Source organism: Vitis riparia, chromosome 15, assembly GCF_004353265.1.
Source record: "Vitis riparia cultivar Riparia Gloire de Montpellier isolate 1030 chromosome 15, EGFV_Vit.rip_1.0, whole genome shotgun sequence".
NCBI lineage: Eukaryota > Viridiplantae > Streptophyta > Magnoliopsida > Vitales > Vitaceae > Vitis > Vitis riparia.
In genome coordinates, this window is record NC_048445.1 from 1135229 (window position 1) to 1157478 (window position 22250).

At 31.5% G+C, this 22250-nt stretch overlaps 3 protein-coding genes across 4 annotated transcripts; 1 reads left to right on the forward strand and 2 right to left on the reverse strand.

Moving 5' to 3' along the window:
• Nucleotides 1–424: 424 nt before the first annotated feature.
• Nucleotides 425–6698, reverse strand: LOC117932559 (integrin-linked protein kinase 1-like). The gene is made up of 8 exons (XM_034853835.1): nucleotides 6307–6698; nucleotides 4652–4888; nucleotides 3985–4059; nucleotides 2763–2843; nucleotides 2479–2573; nucleotides 901–963; nucleotides 654–766; nucleotides 425–570 (listed from the first exon to the last, which is right to left on the reverse strand). The coding sequence occupies exons 1-8, from the start codon at nucleotides 6340–6342 to the stop codon at nucleotides 425–427; spliced, it is 846 nt and encodes a 281-aa protein (XP_034709726.1). The 5' UTR covers nucleotides 6343–6698.
• Nucleotides 6699–8409: 1711 nt separating this feature from the next.
• LOC117932666 lies at nucleotides 8410–9173 on the reverse strand. The gene is made up of 2 exons (XM_034853944.1): nucleotides 8734–9173; nucleotides 8410–8537 (listed from the first exon to the last, which is right to left on the reverse strand). Exons 1-2 carry the CDS (start codon nucleotides 9096–9098, stop codon nucleotides 8447–8449), a joined length of 456 nt encoding a protein of 151 aa, XP_034709835.1. The 5' UTR covers nucleotides 9099–9173; the 3' UTR covers nucleotides 8410–8446.
• Nucleotides 9174–17847: 8674 nt separating this feature from the next.
• On the forward strand, nucleotides 17848–20688 carry LOC117931775. Of its 2 annotated transcripts, none has more exons than XM_034852841.1 (2): nucleotides 17848–18212; nucleotides 18791–18953. In XM_034852841.1, the coding sequence occupies exons 1-2, from the start codon at nucleotides 17972–17974 to the stop codon at nucleotides 18886–18888; spliced, it is 339 nt and encodes a 112-aa protein (XP_034708732.1). In that variant the 5' UTR covers nucleotides 17848–17971; the 3' UTR covers nucleotides 18889–18953. The 2 variants fall into 2 exon arrangements, with proteins under 2 accessions (XP_034708732.1, XP_034708731.1); XM_034852840.1 differs by lacking the exon at nucleotides 18791–18953 and adding an exon at nucleotides 20209–20688 and having other exon boundaries at nucleotides 17857–18212.
• Nucleotides 20689–22250: the final 1562 nt, after the last annotated feature.

Here is a 22250-nt window from a genome sequence, read left to right on the forward strand (position 1 = left end):
GATCCTTTTGGGTTAAAATTAAATAAAATTAAACTACAACAAATTTTAAAAGACAAAAAAAAAAAAAAACATTCTATTGGGCATTATATTAATCAAAATTAAATAAAAATAACCTCTGAAAAGAAAAAGTGAAAAAAATAAAAATAAAGGAATAGATTTAAAGTCATTATTTTTATATGATATTTGAAACTCATTTGACTTATTTTAATTTTTCTATTTAAATATTAAACAATTTGACATTGTATATTTTTTTAATTAAATTTAGTTATATTTGATTTTTATTTATATTTTTCATTAAAAAAAATTCTTAACATATTTTTTCTTTTCTTAATAATTTTTTTTTTTGAGAAGCAAAGATAGAGCAAAGGAAATTGAAAAAGAAAAAAAACCATGTCCTCCACAATTTCACACACATAGGTCCATACTATACATATATATACATTAGATTATTGAAAATAAAATGGTATATTGGTCCAACCATGTCGTCATGTACTATTACAGCAAAGGAGAAGACATCAATGCTCTTCCCATATGATTCTCGACGATAAACCTCAGGTGCCATGTAACGATCTAAACATGCCATAAAATTGTCTGAGAAATTTTTTTCCAAATTCAAAAAAATGTTTGACTTTCAGAAAGATGGAAGATCTTACATGAACCTGCTCCCCCAGTCATTTTGTATGCAAATGCATCTTTTTCCTGAGCAATTTTGCATAGACTGGAGACTGTGACCTTAAGGTGCCCTGCTTCATCTTGTAAGACATTTCTGTGAGAGAGATGAAAGGACTGTGAGATATTCTTTCTCTGGTATTGTATTGGAGGATAGTTGGATTTCTGACCAAACCCACCATTTTAATGCCCTCAAAATAGACTTTTAACACAAAATTCAAGTTGCAATACCTTGGAGTCAAATCCCGGTGAATTATAGAATGTGGTTTAAGCTGGTGAAGATGATTCATCCCTCTGCAGAGTTTGCAAAGAATAAGTTCATCAGAGGAGTTACAAGTGAATGAGGCACTAGAGGGATACATGTTAATTGAGTAGGAATAACTTTAAATACAATAAAGAGCTCTGAAGTAAAAGTATTATAGTTGCTTGTAATTTCAGTAGAAAATTAAAGGTTTTTTTGCAAGGGGAAACAAGGAAAGGAAAAGTTAAAGAAGCCAGCATTAGTGGAAGATGCTCACGATATTATCTGAACAAATGCATAGTTCAGAATCAATGTAGGAGATGTTTAATCATATTCACTAACAATCCATATTTACTTCACAATAGGAAATTCAAGATCTGATATGTATCTGTTAAAATTAAACTAAAATAAAATAAAAAGCAAACAAACATTAAAAGAAAATACTATCAAGGATCCCATCAACAGTAAGTTAAAACAATCCAAATTAATATCCGTGTCATGAGAAGCCAGGATAGTATTCCAGAGAGCTCAAAATGAGACAAGCACCTCAGTCTGTGTTGTGAATGAGTCAGAATGCATGGAGATCTACATTCAAATGCCTCGTATGTAAATCCCGTTTAAGATTATGCTTATTCAGATGACAGATCAATCGAAGATGAGAGAACAGCACGGAAAACCCAAAGCACACCTAGATTTATGTTTATTATAAAGGAAAACAAGCACTGTTAAATTGAATGGCACTACTTCACAGGGAAAGAGCATGTCTCATTAGAATGCTTCCAGAAGAAACTACAGCCTGTATCAAAACTAGAATTGGTACACACAACCTTCAGGAAAGAAAACCCAGAAAATGTACCTTGCAATATCTAAAGCATAGGCCACAACTACAGGTGGATCAAGTCTTCCTTTCTTTCTCAAAATATCATACAAACTTCCCTAACCATTTAAGTCAATGGAAAGCTCAGAGAGTGGAAATACAAAAAAAGAAAAACTCAAAACCAATTATGAAAATCTCACATTTCGAAGATACTCAGTGAGGAAAATAAGGCGATCAGAGTGCTTTGTAAAACTAAGGAACTGCACTATATTAGGGTGGCACAGCTTCTGCCATAAACCTAGTTCCCTCAAAAAGGTATTCCTGTAAAACAATCAAAGTTAGGGGTACAAAATATAACATAATTAAGAAAGGTTTTCCATAGGCTTGAATTTGGTGATGATTTCAGAACATGGTAAATGAAAAGGTGAAAGTAGCTAGCATTGTCAGTCTTGCTTGATGATCTTGGAATAGATGAATGCTATGCAGTATTACAACTAGAAGTCTATATGATACTTTATTTGTATACAAGTTGCCATGTAAAACAACAGAGTTAACATCAAAACTAATTGTATTGTAGTTTTTCTAGTTGAATGCATGCATGTCATTTTCCTAGTATTAGATTGTCTTTCCATCTGTTGACACTAGGAAGACTACAAAGTTAGTAACACCAACCCGCTCTTTAATATGAGAAGCAAGTGTCAACGGGCTTCATAAATCAATAGCAGTCACATCATAAGATGCAGAAACTCACTTCACCCTTGGATCTGATGAAATGGAGGAATAAATTATATTTGCAGCAACTTCTGTTTCACGCCACCTCACTAAATAAACTTCACCATATGCTCCCTGCTTCCATGCTACATATTTTTAGTGCAGACCAAGTATATAATAACAGAATAAATAGAGAGGTTAAAGGTAGAAAGGGTTAAATATTTCAAAGGAGCTTGTTTTGCCTAAAATTAGTAGTCTAAAATGGGTGTAAGTTGTCCTGACTGTAAATATTTGTCTGAAGAAATTGAAATAAAGAGAAATTACTTCTCCAATAAGAGTTGCTTCATCCATGTCCACCTCAGCATAATCAATTTCATCGCATGGAGTCTTAGAGTCAAGCCCCACCTGAACAGGAGGAGGACAAAAAGTACACAGTTAATTTAGATGAATTTAAAATAACTAATCAGATAATATGCAAGACACACCATAGCAAAGCATATAAACAAGAACAGTGTCAGAATCAGTGTGTGACATCACTCAGATGCAGAGAAATTGCGAAACTTAAACATAGGGGCTTGCATAAAACCCTGAAGAAAAATGTCGGGAAGCTTTAGAGGCTCAAGGAGTTAATGTGTGATATGCACAAAATGATAACCTAATTGACAATTCCTTCATCACCTTTTAATTTTCAAAATATTATGATCTATTTTCACGTAGTTGGAGTTCTCCAATACTTTTCACACCCTCTTTCCTTGATTTTCTAGTTTAAGGAATTTCAGCTGCTACCAAGCAATTAGTTTTTCATTACTTCTTTGTAAATGTTATCTGAAGCCAAAAGGCACAGATCAGTAGACAACTTAAATAATTAAAAAGCTAACTCGTTGCATATAGTAAAAGGAGGCCCCAGACACATGAGTGTTTTATATGGTATATAGGACATGAAAACCTTAAACTTACTGAAATTTTGACTTTGGAAGAATTATTTAAGAGGGGCTGACTAAAAAAGCATCGAAATCAGCAACCTAGTAGAATATTGCATTCATTGACACTGTGACATGAAACTGATAACAGTAAATATGCTTATGTTTCTTATCTATGACCTTTCACTTCTTAAAAACTAAGGGATATGAAGGTTGTGGTTTAGCCACCCACATTTTCGATGTAAAGGTCAATTCAATCCGTCAAAGAAGCAAAAAGGAATATCCAACACAAATACAAAAGCCCTCCCCACATCCATCTGTCATCAAATTCTTTTTTTAGTAAGATAAAGACTTTTAACTTGGAAGCAGTAGTATTTGTGTAGTTGACGACTCTGTGAAATTTTTTTTTTTTTTTATCATTTAGGAATAATTTATATTTACATGGTTTCATAACCAATTATTCATGATTGGCAACAAATATGATTGATAAGTGTCATGTACAAGCACACATTAGTTATTTGAAAGTATCAAGACCAAAGCAAATCATGTATATAAAAGAAAGCAACTGTTTCCTTACTTAGTGTTAGTAAAAACTTCACATTATTACATGTTAAAAACGTATATACTGGATCTATTCCACCCTGAGCCTCCAGTATCTCACATATCTTCTCATGACCAAAGCTACGAGCATCTGAAAGTGGCTGCAAAACAATCATATCAATATGTGGGTTACATTCAATTATGTTCTACAGGGAAAAGAACATAATAATTCCAACAAGAATATCCTTTAAGGTGATTGCATAACAGCAAGGCTAACAGGAATAATCTGCAACAATCTGCATAGGCATATTGGAGTGAAAGATAACATTGCAAAAATAATTGGGAGATACTCGGCCCTTATGAAATTATTTGAATAGCACCTCAAGTGACAAGGAAGTGGACAAGGAAGTGCTGACGCTATGTATAATATGATATCGTCAGTGATTAGGATATAGTAGCTAGTGATGCATGGAAGGGACCAACTCAGCACAATGATTAATTGTGAGCAGAAAAAAAACAAAGCAAAACAAAATTAAAGTAGTAAAGTTCCTCGGAGATTTCTGGATTGCCTTGCCATGTGATTGCCACCACCAGCAATTTTAGCACAACCCTGATGCAATTATTGACAAATATATGCAGATACAACATCATGTCAGACTGGTGGCAGAAGTTTCTGCTACAAAATACTTGTTCAACACCTCAGAATGCCAATGGAATAAATATCAAGGATAAAATCGTATAAACAAAACTTACAGTGCGACCCCAACGATCAATGGGGTTTGCATCAGCTCCTTTCTCAAGAAGTAAGACAACAATTTCTTCACAGCCTTCACAGGCTGCTAAATGGAGTGCTGTTCTTTTATCATAGTCAGCCAGGTTGGCTTCTACTCCTTTCTCCAACTCTTGTATCACACCTGCCTTATCACACTTACTAGAGCAGTGGAGAAGCCGATACGGTCCTTCTGAGTCCATGGTTTGCGGTTGCATCATCTATTGAAAAGTGGAACTTCGTTTCTACTTTGAATAACACCATATTCACTCAAATTTTTATAAATTCATCTTAAAAATTACAGAATAATCATTCTCACATATGTTCATAAAATTTTCTACAAAAAACTCTTAGTAAGGAAGCATTCGATCTCTTTTCTGGCTTTACATTCCATCAAAACAAATGGAACAAGTCAATTTCTCATGTTCTCTGTGAAATATGAGATCTTATTTCTGTTTTGAATAACACCACATCTGTATTCACTAATAAGTCAACAATTATGAAATCTTAAGAAATACAGTACCATTAAGTGAAGTTTTATGGTAAAATTTGCCAATTTGTTTTCAATAGAAACAAACATGTAGAGTTAATCCCTCATGCTTGCATCCTCTGTTGAAAAGTGAAATTAATATATGTAATGAGTTCCTCTTAATTGTATAAATATATTTTAAAGTGACTACAAAACTGTATCAGAACCAATCCCTAACTCTGTCTGATTCCTCAAGGAGTGTCTACCTAGTCTTTTGACCCGTAAACCCATGGGACACAACATGGATGTCGTGTTTGTCTCGGGACCTACACAACAAAGGGTGTTTATCCAATCCTACAATCCACATTCCCATAAGACATAACGAGGACATTGTGTTTGCATAGGAGAGGAGGGTGATTGTGTGTTTGTCTAGTCCAGTGACTTGTATTCTCATGAGACACAACGAAGAAGTCTTGTTTGCATAGGGGAGGAGGGTGATCGTGATATCCTACTTCGGATAGGGAGAGAACTTAAAAGACAATTCCTTCCTCACTTTTTATTTTCTAATATATTGTTATTTATTTTCACATAGTTGGAGTCTCAATTTCAGGCCCCTTGTCACCTAGTTTTCTATTATAAAAAATGCAATTAGCCTTTAGTTACTTCTTTGTTTTGGAGTTCTCCCTTCTCCCATTTTGCTTGGTATGAAAACAAATGGTGATTTTGATTGCATCCAAATTAATTTATATTTTGAACAACTCTATATCTATATTCACTAACAAATTAACAATTTTTATCCTCTAATCTTAAAAAACACAGACAAACAAGTGAAGATTGGTGGTAAAATTTGCTACTAAATACTATTACTAAGATAAACATTTTCTCTCTTTTCCTGATCTTATTTCCGTGGAACCAAACATGAGGTAATTCCTTGTGCTTGCATCCTCACTTTGAGACTATATTTCTATTTGAACTAATCACTATATTCTTCTTCCAAACTAATCTTACAATCTTCATAACTGCCATGTCCATACTTGGCAAAATTTGTTAATAAAAATTAGTAGCATCAAAAGCATTTCCTGTTTCAATGGAAACAAACAGCCAAATTAACACAATAATTCAAACTTCAGATTATAGAATTGCGAGAAAAAAAGGGAAGTAAGTGATTACCTTGGAAGGCGGTGAAGAACATCTGCAATCATCCATGGAAGAGTGAGAACTTTCACAAAGCCAATAGTACTGATATCAGAGAATTGAAACTGCACTCTGTGGAATTGAAGCTTATAATCGATGCAAGTGATGGTTAAGGAGGAATAATTCAAATTTGATGGAGAAATCTAGGATATGATGTGTCTTTTTCTTGGATTGAATATGATAACAACTTAGTTTTTGTCGCCTGAATTGATCAAAGTGCTGATTGCTTGTCGGGAAAACTGTGGAAAGCGACAGGAAAAGGGAGTTGGGATTTTCCATTTCCTGGGTTTTTCTCCGTTGTTGATCGTTCAAGGCTTTGCTGAAGGTTTTCTCAGCAACCAAACGGACGGTTAGAGCCCTTTTTTCCATTGGCGGGATTCAGATTTGTCGAGAAGGAAGGTCGTGCCATGAGGACAGTGATACGACGTCGTTTTAGGTATATTGTATTAGCAATTTAGGTTTTATTATTATTATTATTTACTTTCAATTTAAGAATTCTGAATTTTTTTTGTTATTATCCTATCATATAAACTTGTAATAATAATAATAAAAAATCTTTTAATTGAAATTATTTTATAGGGATAATGAAATTTTAAAAAAGTAAATATGAAATTATAATTTTAAATATTCATTATTAATTACTCAATTTAATAAGTTTATCACACAATTTTATATTTAGAGAATATACTTAGTAATTTTTTATATTAAAAATTGGTTGTGAAAACGGGTTGCTTTTTAAAATAATCTTAAGGTGTTTTTAAGTTTTTTTTTCATGTAGTATGCTAAGAAATACTTGAGTGCATTTATCAAGAAAACTGTTTTTGATATTTGGGTTTTCAAACAAAATTTAATTCCTAATCTCTATTTTTTGAAGAAAAAAAAATAGTTTGTATGCAAAATACAATAATTCTTAAAAACTTGCCTAAAAAATAATAATTTTAAAAAAATTTAGGTATTAAATTTTTTTTAATATATGAAAATTTCATATTTAAAAAAATAATTTTCAATAATATAAGGTAAACTCATTCTTTCAATCCATAAAATTATGTTACTATGATTTCAAATATAATGGTGATGATAACGATAATGATAATGATATATAAACATATATAATTTAAAGTACCCACATAAGTAAATGTACTATTTTGTTATTATAAGATAATTTAATGCATATAATTTAGTGTGCTATTTAGAATAAATGACGAAAACAAAGTAATAAAGACTAGTTTAGATAATTAAAGTTGTGGTATAGTCTTGTTAGCTCAAGATTTCACAAATATAATGCAAAAATATTATTAATGCTACTTGTCTTGATTTGTTTTTATAAATCTCTTAGTTTATTTTATAATTTAATTGAAGTATTTTATTTGAAAATATTTTTTCAAAAAACACTATAAATGATTTTTCAATATTATAAGTGACTTTTAGATTTATAAAAGTCTTTCTTAAATTTTGTCAAATATCTTATTTTTATTCAAAAATATTTTTAAAATTAAAAGTTTACTCCATTCAAAACACTCTAAAAGAATAATTCAAATTATCTAAAATTTGCTTAAAAAAATTACATATCTTCAAAATAAAATAAAAGTGCATGTGGTAGTATTAACTTAAAGTGTTGTTCCTAAAGTGTTTTTTTTTTTTTTTTTGGAAAATCACCCTATAAGTGTTTTTTTAGATTTTTAAAATTGTTTCATAAATTTTGGCAAACAATTATTTTTTTTCAAAAATAATTTTTACACTAAAAACATTTTCAATAAAAAATACTTTGATAAAATTTTAAAAATCTTAAAAATTTAGGAGTAATTAGCAAACTTTTGAAAATTATTTTCTAAATAATTTAAGAATAATCCATTGATGACCATACTCTTATTCCATGAATTCAATTAACTATAGGAAAATATTTTCCTTCAATGATGCCCATTGAAAAATGTTATCTAGTCTATATATATGGATATGACAAAATGAAATAGGCAACACATTTTTTTTCAATATAATGTCACCATAATTTTCAACAAAATCGAAAATACAATAATAGAAAAAAAAATACTATATGTACTACCCAATGTAGAAATAGTCCAATAGCAATAATGGAAGAAAAAGAGTGACAAATATAAAGTTAAAATGTTCTATTGTATTTGGAGGAAAATTCATCGATATCATCTCTATTGGTGGTATAGCTTGGTGTACTCCCCCTCATTGAAAACAATCTGCAATAGTTAAATAAAAAAACAAATAAAGTGACGAATAAAAAAAAAAAATAATCAAAGAAACTATTATATATATAATATTGAAAAGTATTTTTTTCCATAACTAGGGTTTGTTTGGGTTGGAGAAGGGGCTTTTCTTCATTCTCGTCCCTTTGTAAAACAAAATAAATGTAAGATAATTATATAATAAATAAACCTCTCAAATTGGGCATTCAGCTCCCCTGTGACGACCTCCAACTTCTGCTTCTTCATCTGAACCCCGCGGCCCGGAGTTATGGTCTCAAACATCGTCGGAGGCCGACCAAGCCTAACCGTAGACCGTGACGTCATCGGCGGCCACAGAACCTGCAGATTCAACTGGCACGGCTCCCTTCCGTTCTCTGGATCGGAGACCTGGCAGCGGTCCAGCTGCCTTCCGTTCACATGATCGGCGACCTTCTGCCAGCGGTCTGACGTCTCCTCCGGGAACATGACCAGCGCCTGCTCAAAAACTTGGTTTTCGCTTCCCATAATGCACCGATATTGTTTCTCAATCTCGACCATGGAGTCTGGTTTATTCATGATATGTACGGAAAGAGGTTTGACTTTGGTAGGAGATCATCATAGAGTATAATGGAGTGTTTTTCGGATTTCGAATTCAGAACTAGACGGAGGACGGTTAGGCTCTTTTTGCAACTCTCCAAAAAAATTAGGTCTTTTTTCTTTTAATAACAAATTTGAAGTATTTTGAATTATATTTGATTGTGTTTTGTGAAAATAAATAAAATTTATTTAATATTTATTATTAATTTTTTCCTCTTATCCAAATATATCATTCATTTCTTCAATCAATTAAATTTAATTTTTTAAAATACTTAATTATTAGATTATAGATAATTATTGAACAAAAATTTTCATGTCTCATTTACATTAGTTATTTGAACAAATTAAAATTTTATTGAGATTACATATTAATTTTTTCTTCTTTATCCTAACATATCTTTCATTTCTTTAATGAATTAAATTTATTTATTTTATTACTTTTTATGTTTGATTAAATAATTTGATATTATCTATATATATATATATATATATATATATATATATATAATTGTTTAAGGTTTGGATGTTATTTTTTATCTTTTAATAACAAAAAGTGATAATAAATCCTATATAAAATATAAAAACTTTAAAAAATTATATTGATAAGGTAACCGTTTTTAAAATTAGATTAAAAAATGTATTTTTAAAAGAAATTTTACATAAAATTTGTAATTTTTAATTTTTAAAAAGAAAGTGTATAAAAATCAATCGTTAATTTTGCTATTTACTTAGTAACTTTGCATAGTTATTGCTCATAATTTGTGAAATGCTCTTTATTTTTTAAGTTTCCTATTATTTGTTTTTTTTTCCATTATTTTTTCTTTCCCTTTTCATTATTTAAGTAATATCAATTCTTTAATTTTTACGAAACCTTCAATTTTAGTTCATTAGTTACCATTTACATAAAATTAGATAAATATGAACTCTTAATAAACATTAATTTTGATTTATTGAATAAAAATGAATGAAAAAAACTCTAAGAAAAGAAAAATACAAATATGTTTTTAATGTTATATTAATAATTAAAATTTAATATCGATATTGGTAAAAAGAATTATTTAATTGACTTAAAATTAAAATTATATTAATAAAAATACATTTAGAACAAGGTTTATTTGAGAACTATTTATTAGAGAAAGTTAATATTTATCTTTTAATTTAAATATTAATATTTATTTATTTATTATTAGTTTGAATTAAAGTACGATCTTGAATTAGAGTAGGATAATAGAACTCAAATCTTATTTCTATATAAATATTTGTATAAAATTGGCATGATAAATTTTTAATAAAAAACTAATTTTTGATTTTTTTTAATAAGGTAATTTTAGATCAATTTTAAGATGTTAATTATTTTAATGTATTTTAAGAGATAATTGAAATTACGTGAAATCATATGAACATTTGAGAAAATAAACGAAAAAAGCTATTTTTAAGGATGGTTTTTGAAAAACTCAAGAAAATTATTTTGAAAATAAAGCACAACATGGTAAAAAGCAAATAGGTAAGTGTAGACCCCCATTTGGGGCTCACTTTTTTGCAGCCTCTGTTTGCCAAGTGTCACAATCTCATAGGGCCACGTGTTGATACTTGGTTGGCTACTAGGGAATCACAATAGTGGATGGGAGATGCTATGGGAATGTGACACTTGTCAAGAAGAATCAAGGCGATCGTGTTTTCGGTTATAGGCAGCAGGCTGTTGTCTGAAAGGGCGGGGATTTGGTTGCTGATTTTTCAGAGGAGGAGCGGATGAGAGAGAGGAATCCTTTGGTAGAGAGGGTGCTTTTTGGGGTGCTAGCTAGAGATATTTTGAGGGGGGAGAGGGTTAGAAAAAGTTTGCTTGAGAGGGAAGCCAGAGAAAAAGGGGGACACAGAGTTTTCCATTTTTCTGAAAGAGAACCAGAGAGTGAGAGTTTTCTGGAAGAAGGAGGCTACAGAGACAGGGAATGAAGTAGAATATCTGGACACATAGCTAGTCTCGTCGGAAGCTTTTTTCAGGTGCGTGTACTAGACCATCTGTTCATTATGGTTGGTTTTCCTTGTATTATTGTGACTGTGCAATGAATAATCCACACCTTGCTCTGCATATGAAACTGGATTAAGAGTGATCTAGCTTTTCTTAGCTTTTCTGTGTGTGTCTGAGGAATATTCTTGGATCTTGTATCCATCTGATTCTTCCCACCTGTTCACTGGATGATCTGTTCTTTTTATGCTTGCTCTTCTATTTGTTTACACTCTGTTCTCAATGGCCATTCATACCCTCAAGAAGAAGGGTTTTGGGCCAGCATGAGCTTTTGGTTTTTATATGGGCACAGTTTCTAAAGTTTGGGACCAGAAGATGGTTTTGTGAAGAGTGTTTCCAGGCTGAAGTTCCACTGCATGTTATTTCGATCTGAGTCTCATTATTAGTCATCCCGATGTCGACTGTTTTCTGTTCACCGAGTTTGATGTAGTTGGGGTTTGCTCAGGAAAAATGGAGAGTCCTGCTTTACAGCATAGGGATCTTGATGTCCATTGTCTTTGCCTATTTTCTAATATGGAAATACGAAGGTCTCTACCAGAAAAGTCAGCTAATAGATGTTCTACTCAGACATAAGGGTATGATGTTATACAACCATTCTTAGAAGGAGACGAAATAATGATTTAAAACAGAGCCATGCGAGGTGATCAGAAACTATAAAACGGGCTTTCACAAAGCGAAATTCCCTCATGGTGCTTTAAAGGTGGTTTCTGGTTTTGGTCATATAGCTAGGGCACTCTTTCTGGTCATATGGATGTGAGAAGGCTTGCTTTCATAGGGTCAATTGGTGCTGAGACATTGTTGCTGTAATGGATCACCTATATTCGCATCCAAAATGATGATTTTATGCTCTAAAACGCATAGTCGATGATCCTTTTCAGAAAAGAGTGGAATAAGGACCTCGTGTTAATCATCAGCAATTTCATAGGATCCTTGGTTACACAAAATCTGGTATTGAAGCTGGTGCAACTTTTGGTGTCAGAGGTGGAAAATTCGGTTCTAAAGGCTATTATATCCAATCCACCGACTTCTCAAATGTCCGTGGTAATATGTTGATAGCACAGAAAAGATTCTTATACCAGTGCAGTTCATTTTGAAATTCAAGGACCTGGATGAGGTGATCGGAAAGACAAACGCTGCTCACTAGTTGGAGTCTTTGCCCAGAGCTTAGATACAACCAACATCCTGACGCGCGCATTAAAGGTGGGCACAGTATGGGTCGGCTGCTTTGACGTGTCTTATGCAGCGATTCCTTTTGATGGGTTTAATGTCACTCTCAAGGCTATGGAAAATCACGTGACTTTTAGGTGGATGAAATGCCGCCTTGTTAAAATCCCTACAGCTTCATCATTTCTGCATGGGTCCACAGTCCGCATGAGTGTTGAGGGTGGATGACACTCCTTCAGATGGTGAGCACTACCGGTCAAATGGACATGGGATGACGTGGAGGACGCGTTCAATCTTGCGACTCCGTCTACCACTCGCATCCTCAATTACCATACCCATTTCATCATCTCGCCACCTTCCATGCATCTTATGAAGGCAGCACCATCCCATTATCAATCACGACTCAAGCAAAGCCATTCCCGTCATAGCCTTCATTCTCTCTGCATCCTCATACCCACTCCTCTCTAAACCTTCCCATGCATGCCACTACTCTTTTTACCCACAAACCCACTGCTCATGGCCGATACTCCCCTCATTACCTTCTCTCACTCATCCATTCTGCCATTAAGTGCACCCTTCTCACTACCCTTCGTCACCCAATCTGTCACCTCAACCTTTGCACGCATCAAACTCATCCCCATGCTCTTCATTTTCATCCCATATACATCACCTCACCCGACATCATCATTATCTTCAAGTGTTGGACGAAGAATCTTGAGTTTGTTTCAATGGAGCACCATTTTCGGGCTTGGCCATGGGAGAAGTACAAGAATAAACCTTGGCTTTTGGAGGATGAAACAGGTCAATATCGGTATCATGGTCAGCTTAAGGGTTCACAATCAGCAACTTACTACCTACTAATGATGCAAGGAAAGGAATTTGTTGCAATTCCAACTGGATCTTGGTACAACTTTGACAAAGTTGCTCAGTATAAACAACTCACCTTGGAGGAAGCAGAAGAGAAGGTGAAGAATTGGAGGAAGATGAACAACTCGCTAGAGCTCTTCAAGAGAGTTTGAACGTAGAGTCTCCTCCTGGACATGATGCTGGAAATATATTTCAACCTTTTCCATCATTCTTTTCACCTGGTTATGGGATCTGCGCTGGGTGCAACCGCGAGATTGGTCATGGAAGATTGAGTTGCATGGGTGCTGTTTGGCATCCAGAATGTTTTCGTTGCCGTGCTTGTAGGCTTCCCATTTTTGAACCTAATAAAGCTATCAAGATGTTTGCTGATGAAATACTTGACATATGGTTTACATGTATAAGGCTCCCGGAGGATGAGGATGTTGGACTTAGGTAGAGGCTTGCCATGGACGTCCAGAAGTGTTTTGCTCCCAGCAGATTTGGAAAAGGCTTTCTGGCTAGTGTGGTACCATCCCAGGTAAAGAAGTGTGGGAACTTGTGTGGCATCTAGAGGAGATTTAGTCAGACTTGTTTTTGACAAGGAGATAGACAATCACCATGAAGCGCTCCTCAGTAACTCTGCGTTTCGACGACATCTACCACATCAGCTTGATCGACTCTCCGGGTCACATGGATTCCTGCAGCAGCGATGTTTCCACAACAGCGCGCCTCAGCGACGACGCTCTGGTGCTGGTGGACACCGTGGAGGGCGTTCACATCCAGACCCACGCCGTGCTCTACCAGGCCTGGACCGAGCGGCTCTCACCCTGTCTTGTCCTTAATAAGATTGATGGGTTGATTAGTGAGTTAAAATTGAGTCATTTGGTGGCGTATCCTAAGCTGGTCAGGATTGTCCATGAAGTTGGTGGGATTATGGGCATGTTTAAGTCAGAGAAATACTTGCCAGATCTTGATTCATTACTTGCAGGACTGGCGGGTGAGAATTTGGGCAGAATGGACACTACTAGGGCAGCTGCAGCAGCATTCCCAGCTTCACACTTAGATGGCCACCTCCCCTTTCTTTTCTCTTCTTTTCTTTTAACACCTTTTGCATGGCCACCTTTGGGCCACTTGTCCTATTTTTTTTATTTTTTTTAATCCTCTTTGATTTTAAAATAATTTCCCAATTTCCAGTTTTCCAATTTCTAGATTTCCAAATAATTTTAACTTCTTACATCTTTGGCGTTTGTTTTTTTATATACTAAAAATCAATATCTTAATATTTTAATGTATTAAAAAAATATAAATTTAACGTATTTCTAAAAAGTTCAAAATAATAAAATTGTTATAATAAATAATTTATTATTATTATTCTTACAAAATATAATTAATATATTTATTTTTTATGTAATTAAAATAAAATATTTAAACTTAATAATCTAAAAATAATAGATTGATAAAACCTGAAAAATAAATTTTGGATAGAAAACAATTTATTAAGAATTTTTTTTATAAATACGTAATTATTTAAAAACAATTAAGGTGTGTTAAAACTTTCTTTGAGAGTGCTATTATCAACAATGGAAATAATGAATAGTATTGAAAAAATAAATAATTTTTTTTTTTAACTTTTACCTTCATGAAGAATAATAACAAAAAAAAAAAAAAACTATTTTGTATATTTGAGAATAATTAAAAACTGTTCTTAAAAATTATTTTAAAAAATTACTATATTTTAAAACAATCTCCAATTAAACACCCTTCTATCCTTAACTACTAAACTAGGAATCTCCAATGTCTCTTTATTTTTTTCCCCTTTTTGGAGCCGTAATTATTGTTTTTCAATTTCTTTAGATTGGATTGCTAAGGTTACCATCTTCAATCTCAAATTAATTTAATAACTTCAAATTATTTCATCTTAATGCATCTTAGATTCTTAAACCAAGGCCTTCAAAATTTGGAAGAAACGTGACTAGGGCGAGCTATTTCCAGGATTACTTCCTATCCGAGCCAAGGTTGGGACTAGCACGGATTTGCAGCCAAATAAGGACCTTAGGGTTTTACCAGGGTTTGACTCACAGAATGCGCCATTGCTACTGCCGGTGACCTCTTCTGCCAAAAATCATGAATTTCAGGTTTCAAAACCTCTTGGGAGCTCCATACAGAGGTGGAAACGTCGCCTCTTCGAACAAAACTCTCCTTATCTCTTCCGTTGGCAACCGTATCTCCGTCATTGATCTCCTAAAATCCCAAACCCAAACTCTCCCTACATAGTCCTCCTCCATCATCGCTCGCATCGTCATCTCTCCTGACGGCAATTTCCTCCTCGCTGTTGCAGAGATCTACAAGGGATGGGTGGGTAGGTTTGGGCATCGGGTTGCAATCGTATTTGGTAAAGGTTTAAAAAATTGGCTTTTTCTAAATAGAAAAAGCCAAATATTTTAGCTTTTTTTATTTAGTTAAAAATTTTAAAAATTCAGTAATAAGTCATCAAAAATTAAAAAAACAAACAACCTAAATTCTAAAAGTAAATTGCTTTCAGTAAAAAGCCAAAAAAACAAACGCCACCTTAGTCTTTTTTTCTATTAAGTTCCTGAAATCCTATTTTCAATAAAATTTGGCCGTCATTTTCTTTTCGGCGAGCCACTTTCAAAATTTTCATGATTTTAAAATATTTTAAAATAAGCAAGAATTAAATCCCGTAATTCCGAATAATGGAGTTATTGGAATTAATTCATGCAACATAAAACGGGCTTTGGTGGGGGCCCCACATAAGTGAATTTATAATTGATTGATAGATTTAATTGTCATGCATGATTGATGTTATTTTGCTCTATAGCATGCTCGAAATTATTCCTTAATTGTGCACTAACTTCACTTCTTGATAGTGCTTTATAGATCACTGCCCAGGTATATTCTTCGCCTCTCATATTCATTCGGATATTCTGTTGTGATTTTCGATTTGCGTATTCATTGTTTTCCTTATTAGATACCATGATTGCTTCCTTTTATTAGTAGATACCCATTTTTAGGGACTTAGAGGGGTACTACGGTATTCGCCGTATCTTCCCGATAAGTAACCTGATCCCCGAACCCGATCCGATTTTCATAAACCACCTTTTTCAAATAAGGAGTCACACTTAGGTTTTCTTTCTTATTTTGTTTACCCTTTAAAAATCAAATGAAAATAAGTAGTAACTCCAAGTCATTTTCTTAATAAATAAAAATAATTTTTTTTCAAATAAAAATCGAGCTCGCCATCGAGTGGAAGTGCATCAGCCGAAATACAGGGTCCACAGTAAGGTTAACTATTTGATTTAAAAATTATAGAAGACATTTAAAAAAAAAAAAGTTTTGACTTATTTTTTAAAATTATAAGAACCATTCTTTTACTTGAAAGAAGGATTAATATATAAAATTTTTTATTCTTAATAAAATTTAAAAATTAGTATAAAATATTATATATATATATATATATATATATATATATATATATATTTATTTATTTATTTTATATAAATGGAAATTTAAATTTTTGATCAAAGTTTTTATTTTATATAAATAAAAAGTTAATTTTTTTATCAAATAAAAGGCTCAAATCACTTTTGTTTTCTAATGAAAATTTAAAATTTTAAAATAATACAAGAGACATATTTTTATTTTATCATAAGATTTATAAAATAAATAAAAATATTTTATTTAGTATGAATATAAAAAATCTTATGTGATCTTTAAATTTGTTGTTTAAATTAATTTTTTTATTATATATTATTATTTTATAATAATTAAAATTAAATTGAGGAAATATCGAAAATGTAGTGCTTAATTACCCAAACCATTTTCCATCTGTTATTCTATCTTTCAGATTTTAAAATTTAGAGTCAACAGATAAAAACTTAAAAATTATATCAAGTGAAATATACAAATATTTTAAAAATAAAAGAAAAATATTCTAAAAATAAATTATGAACAAATTAAGTAATTTATCAAAATGCTTAAACAATACATAATAGTATGATTCTCAAGATATTACAAAAAAATTGAAAAACAATTATTTTAAAGCAAAAATCAAAATGATATATGAATTTAAAAATAAACTTAAAACAATATTAGAAAATGTTAAAAAAATGAAATATATAAGAGCATAATTTAAAAATAATAAAAACTGAAAATTGATATAAAAATATTATAATCTTTTCAATTTAAAAAAAGTGATAAGTATATATATAGAATACGCTTGATTTATTTATTTCTTCAAAGTATTTTTTAGTAAAAATGGTTTTTTTTGTTTTTTTTAAAGAATTATTATCAAAAGTAATTTTTAAAAACATTTTTAAAATTTTATCAAATGTCTAATTTATTTAAAAAACACTTTTAGAATGAACAGTATTTTTCAAAATTACAATGAAAGATGCTCGTTACCCTATGTTATGAAAAGTGAAATAAAATTGAAAAAAATAAAACAACTAAAAAATTAAAGAGAGTGGAGGGATACATTTAAAAACATTAATAATATTATTTAAAAAATATGGCGTATTGCCTAATTATTCTAAAAATTAAATTTATAAACTATATTTATACACCCATTGTATAATTTGTAAGGAAAAAAACAATTTTTTTTTTTAAATCATGCTCTCTCCAGTAAATTAAAAGAAAAAAAAAGTGCAAAAAGGTGAAAATATCAAAATACCCACAGTGGAGGAGGCAACTGTATATGAGCACGGTGCGAAGTACACAATTGCCCCCACCCTTTTCAAATTTCAAAACCCTAGAAACACCACACTACACCGATTCTCGCAGAGACCAGTAGGATCCACGGATGGCTCTGAAAGATCCTCAATTCCGGAGCTCCGGGGACCCAATGGAAGGATCCGACACGGAAGAACTAGAGGAGTTGGAGGCTGATGTGAAGGAAATGGCTCAGAAGGTCCGCCATTACCGTACAACTCTCCCAGATCAGCTCAAGGCCACATTCACTTCGATTTTATCTTCTCAGCGACCCCCGTTTCTCGAATTCGTGTCCGGATCCGAACCCGAAGCCTCCGGAGAACCTAACCCAGGTCAGTTTCGAGGTTTTTGGTTCCCCCACCCCTTTTTCTTTTTTTCTCTGTTTTTCGTTTCCTGTTTGGTTGCTGAGAAAATATGGTAAAAAGAAAAATAAAAAGTGAATGCTTGAACCCGAGATTTTCACTGTATGAGAGATCAGGAAAACAGAAATATACGTTTAATTGAGGCTAATACAAGCGTTTGGGTTAGTTGAGGTGGGTTTGGAGAGCAAAAGATCTTTCTTTTCTTTGGCTCTATTTTATTTCATTTCACTTTCTTGTTGTGCCATCGGAATGTCTTGGAATTAGATTTGTTGTTACTTGGGTCCTGAGAAAAACAAATTGGTTTAGGTAAAGTGAGTTTCCGCTTCCAGGAAATAAAAAAGAAACATAATTTTCAGAATAATATTTCTAATTTTTCTTTGCTGTCCAATAGAGCTTTAAATTGCTTTGTTATTGATATTGAATTTAAAAACTTAGCTTATGCTTGGTTCCAGAGAGTACTGTGGAAATAAAAAAATGTTAAAGAAAAAATTTCTCATGATTAATTGTACCATGGCAATAATGTATTGGTGATGGAGTGGCAATTGCAGTTTCCGGTGGGTGCATTTGTGGAGCCTGCAGGGTAGAGAAAATGGGGACAATAGTGGATGTGGTGGTAATGGTGAGTGGTAGTGGTGCTCTTTTATGATATGTTTGGTTTCTAGTAAATTTGAGGGAAAATACAAAGAAAAGAAAATAGAGAGGAAAAATAGAAGGGAGAAAATAGAGAGGAAAAATTAGAAGGAAAGAAAAAGCGTAGAAAATAAAAAGTAAGTTTAAATTTAATAAATTATTTTTATACATTTCTTCATACTCATTTTACTTATTTCTCCTTATCATAGCAAAATTAAATAATTTAAAAATATATAAATTTTAAATTAATTATAATTATATTTGATTTTTTTTTATAGTGAAATTAAACATGAAAAAATTATTTTCCTTAACAATTTTTTTTCTTTTCCTAGTATTTTTGGGGAATGAAACATAACCTTAAAGAAAGAAAAAAACTTCTCATGCTTGGTTGTACTATGGAAAATATCAAATAAGAATAAAATATAAGTAAAATTTTTAATTAATTAAACACTTATCCATTTTAAAATTATTTAATCTTTATATAGAAAAGTTAAAATTTTTATTTTTTATTTTATTTATTCTCTCTCTTGTATACTATTTGTATACTTTGGGGCATGTTGCCTTTTTTTCTTTTAATATATTGCTTTTTATTCATAAAAAAAAGTTAAAATAAGTAAAATGAGTTTGAAGTAGCATATAAAATAAATTATTGATTTTGAATTTTTTTTTCTTTTTTCTTCACTTTTTCTATTTATTTTCTTTCCCTTGTATTTTCCCTCATATTTTCTAGGAACCAAACATAACTTTAGTGAATAATCTGATATTTATGGTTGTGGGATATTGCTTATGATTGTTGGTGCTGGTGGCAATGCTTCTGCAGTTAGTGGTTGAGGTGGTTTGTGTGATAGTGTTGGTAGTTTGATCATATGGTAGTAGTGGGGTGGTGGTGAGGACTATGGTGGTAGAACGAAGAGCAAGCAAACTTTGTGATTTTGATCCATCAGGGCTTGTTTATTTGGCAACATTTAATCAGGCGGGAGCAATCACTTTGCTGTGGCTGAAAAGTTTTTCCCACCTAGCAGGGAAAAATGAATGCTTGTTTTCTTCCCTTACATGTGATTTTTTTGCTCCCAACGATTTAACTTGACACAGCATTACCAAGCATGATCTTTTAGCCTTTTTCTTTTCATGAAGCAAGAGAAATACTCTCAAAATACTGTTGAACAGCTCTTTATCTGTATGGTATTTCATTTCTTCTTTAATGTTTAATCTGATTAAACAAAAAACCTTGTGAAGTTCACACTCAAGGCTCCTCTCAGCTCTAAGTTATTCTGGGTTTATTATTTATTTCACTTGTTGGTGAAGGATTGATTCTTTTTGTGCTTTGCAAATGCAGGACAGAGCAGGGTTTTGCTAGCTCAAGGAGATCATGAGACTTTAGAGAAAATACAGTTGCTCAAACAAAATATTTCGAGTAACGTCTCTACCATTCCAGTCCTCTTGAAAAGATTGAATGAATGTATGTCAATGGTTGACAAACTTGATTCGTACAATGGAATTATGCATCCTGCCTTCAAAAGGAGAAGGACTAGCTGACCTAGTTTAGTTTCACATTTGCATTAATTTTGTTATTTGGTTCACTCGAAGAAGACCCCCATAGTGTGTTGGATGATTGACTACTTCAATTTGTACCATGAATCTAGGTCTCCAAGGAAATTCTGAACCAAAATTATGTCTCCTGTCCTAGAACTGGAAGCCTTTGTTGTGGCATAATATTGTGTAACATAACGTGAAAACATGTGTTCATATTTTTTAAAAGTATTCGATGATGCATTGAATATAATGAGTAGAGAAAGATGGTATATTGCTTGTGTTCTAATTTTTCTTTTTGCATTTGTTGTTACTTGTTGCTGCTACTCGTACTGTTTGGTAGGTAAACCAAAGCCTTGTATAGTTTACACTACTTCCAAGCTTAGAAGTGCCACCCAGTGATGACTCCCCTTGACCCTCCTCCCCACACTTGATTCAAGTGTCATGCTCCATCGATCTCCTACTTTTATTCAACTATAGAAAGCAGAGTCAATCAATTCTTATACTATATCTATTTCTTGCATTCTCTGGTTTCTTTTTAATTTAATCCAATTCTTATGGTTTAATACACAAATCTTTTTATTTAATGTTATATTTAAGTACATGATTTTTGTTTAAATTAGCTTATTTTACATCTTTTTATTTAAATGAGCTGAATTCAGCCACAAATTTGAATCATGTGCCCTGTATAACAACTAATATAGCCGTCCATAGAAAAATTGTGGGGGAAAAATTAAATTGTTGAAGAATGTACTTTTCTTAAACTTTTTTTCCTCCTCTTTTCCTAAGTGTTTTCTCCCCATTTTTTTTCTATGACTTTCAAATATGAGATCATTTTCCTTATACTATGTTTGGTTCTAAGAAATTAGTAAAGGAAGGAAAAAAAGAATGGACATTGATTTTCTCGTATTTGGTTTATCATGAAAAATACGATAGAAAATTAAAATATATTAAAATTTTGTATTTTTTTAAATGATTTAATCTTATATAAAAGAGAAAAAAAAGTGAAATGAGTTTTAAAAAATATATAAAAGTAATTTTTAATTTTAAATCTAATCTCTCTTTTAATTTTCTTTCTCTTTTTCCTTCTATTTTTATTTGTCATTTTTCCTTTAATTTACATTTTTCCTCCAATTTTTTAAGAATCACGTATAGGATTATTATTATTATTATTTTCTTTTTTTTGGCATTTTTTAGAAATTAAACATAATCTTAAACTCTTAATTGATCAAATATGATAGATGGTATCATAGATAATCTAGTTTCTCTTTTTAACAAATTGTGTAAATCATAAAATCCTCTAACAACTCACAAAATTTCAAGAAAGGAATACTAAGAATTATGCTTTAAAAATGTGGTAAAGAGTTTAAAATTTTTAGAATTTTTAGAATCGATGGGAATTTTACAACGGAGATAAAGAAATGCACTTCTTTTTCCCCTTTCCTTTCTTTGTCTCTCTTTTTCTTCTTTCTTCAACTTGCTCATTTTATTATTTTATTATTATAATTATTATTCTAATCACTAATATTACTATTATAGTTATTATTAGATATATATTGATTTTAATATCATCATATCTAATATTATTGTACTACATTAATACTGCTATTTTTAATAACAGTAATAATATTATTATTTCATGATTTTTTTATTATTTAATATATTATTATTATTTTATTATCATTCAAAAAATCTAACCTTCCTTTAAAAAATAAATAATGAATATTCATATAAGGATAAAATTTTATTATTTAAAAACATATTATATTTCAATATTTAAATCACATCACATTTATAAAATAGTTTAAGTTTTACAAAACAATATCTATATTAAAAAATATTTTAGAA

Coding starts and splice junctions, on each gene's coding strand:
- LOC117931775 (XM_034852840.1), top strand. CDS start 17,972: ATGGCTCTGAAAGATCCTCAATTCCGGAGCTCCGGGGACCCAATGGAA. Junction 18,213..20,208: donor CTCCGGAGAACCTAACCCAG/GTCAGTTTCGAG, acceptor TTGCAAATGCAG/GACAGAGCAGGGTTTTGCTA.
- LOC117932559 (XM_034853835.1), bottom strand. CDS start 6,342: ATGGATGATTGCAGATGTTCTTCACCGCCTTCCAAG. Junction 4,889..6,306: donor GTTCTTCACCGCCTTCCAAG/GTAATCACTTAC, acceptor ACTTTTCAATAG/ATGATGCAACCGCAAACCAT. Junction 571..653: donor GACTGGGGGAGCAGGTTCAT/GTAAGATCTTCC, acceptor TGGCATGTTTAG/ATCGTTACATGGCACCTGAG.
- LOC117932666 (XM_034853944.1), bottom strand. CDS start 9,098: ATGAATAAACCAGACTCCATGGTCGAGATTGAGAAACAATATCGGTGC. Junction 8,538..8,733: donor CTGAATGCCCAATTTGAGAG/GTTTATTTATTA, acceptor TAACTATTGCAG/ATTGTTTTCAATGAGGGGGA.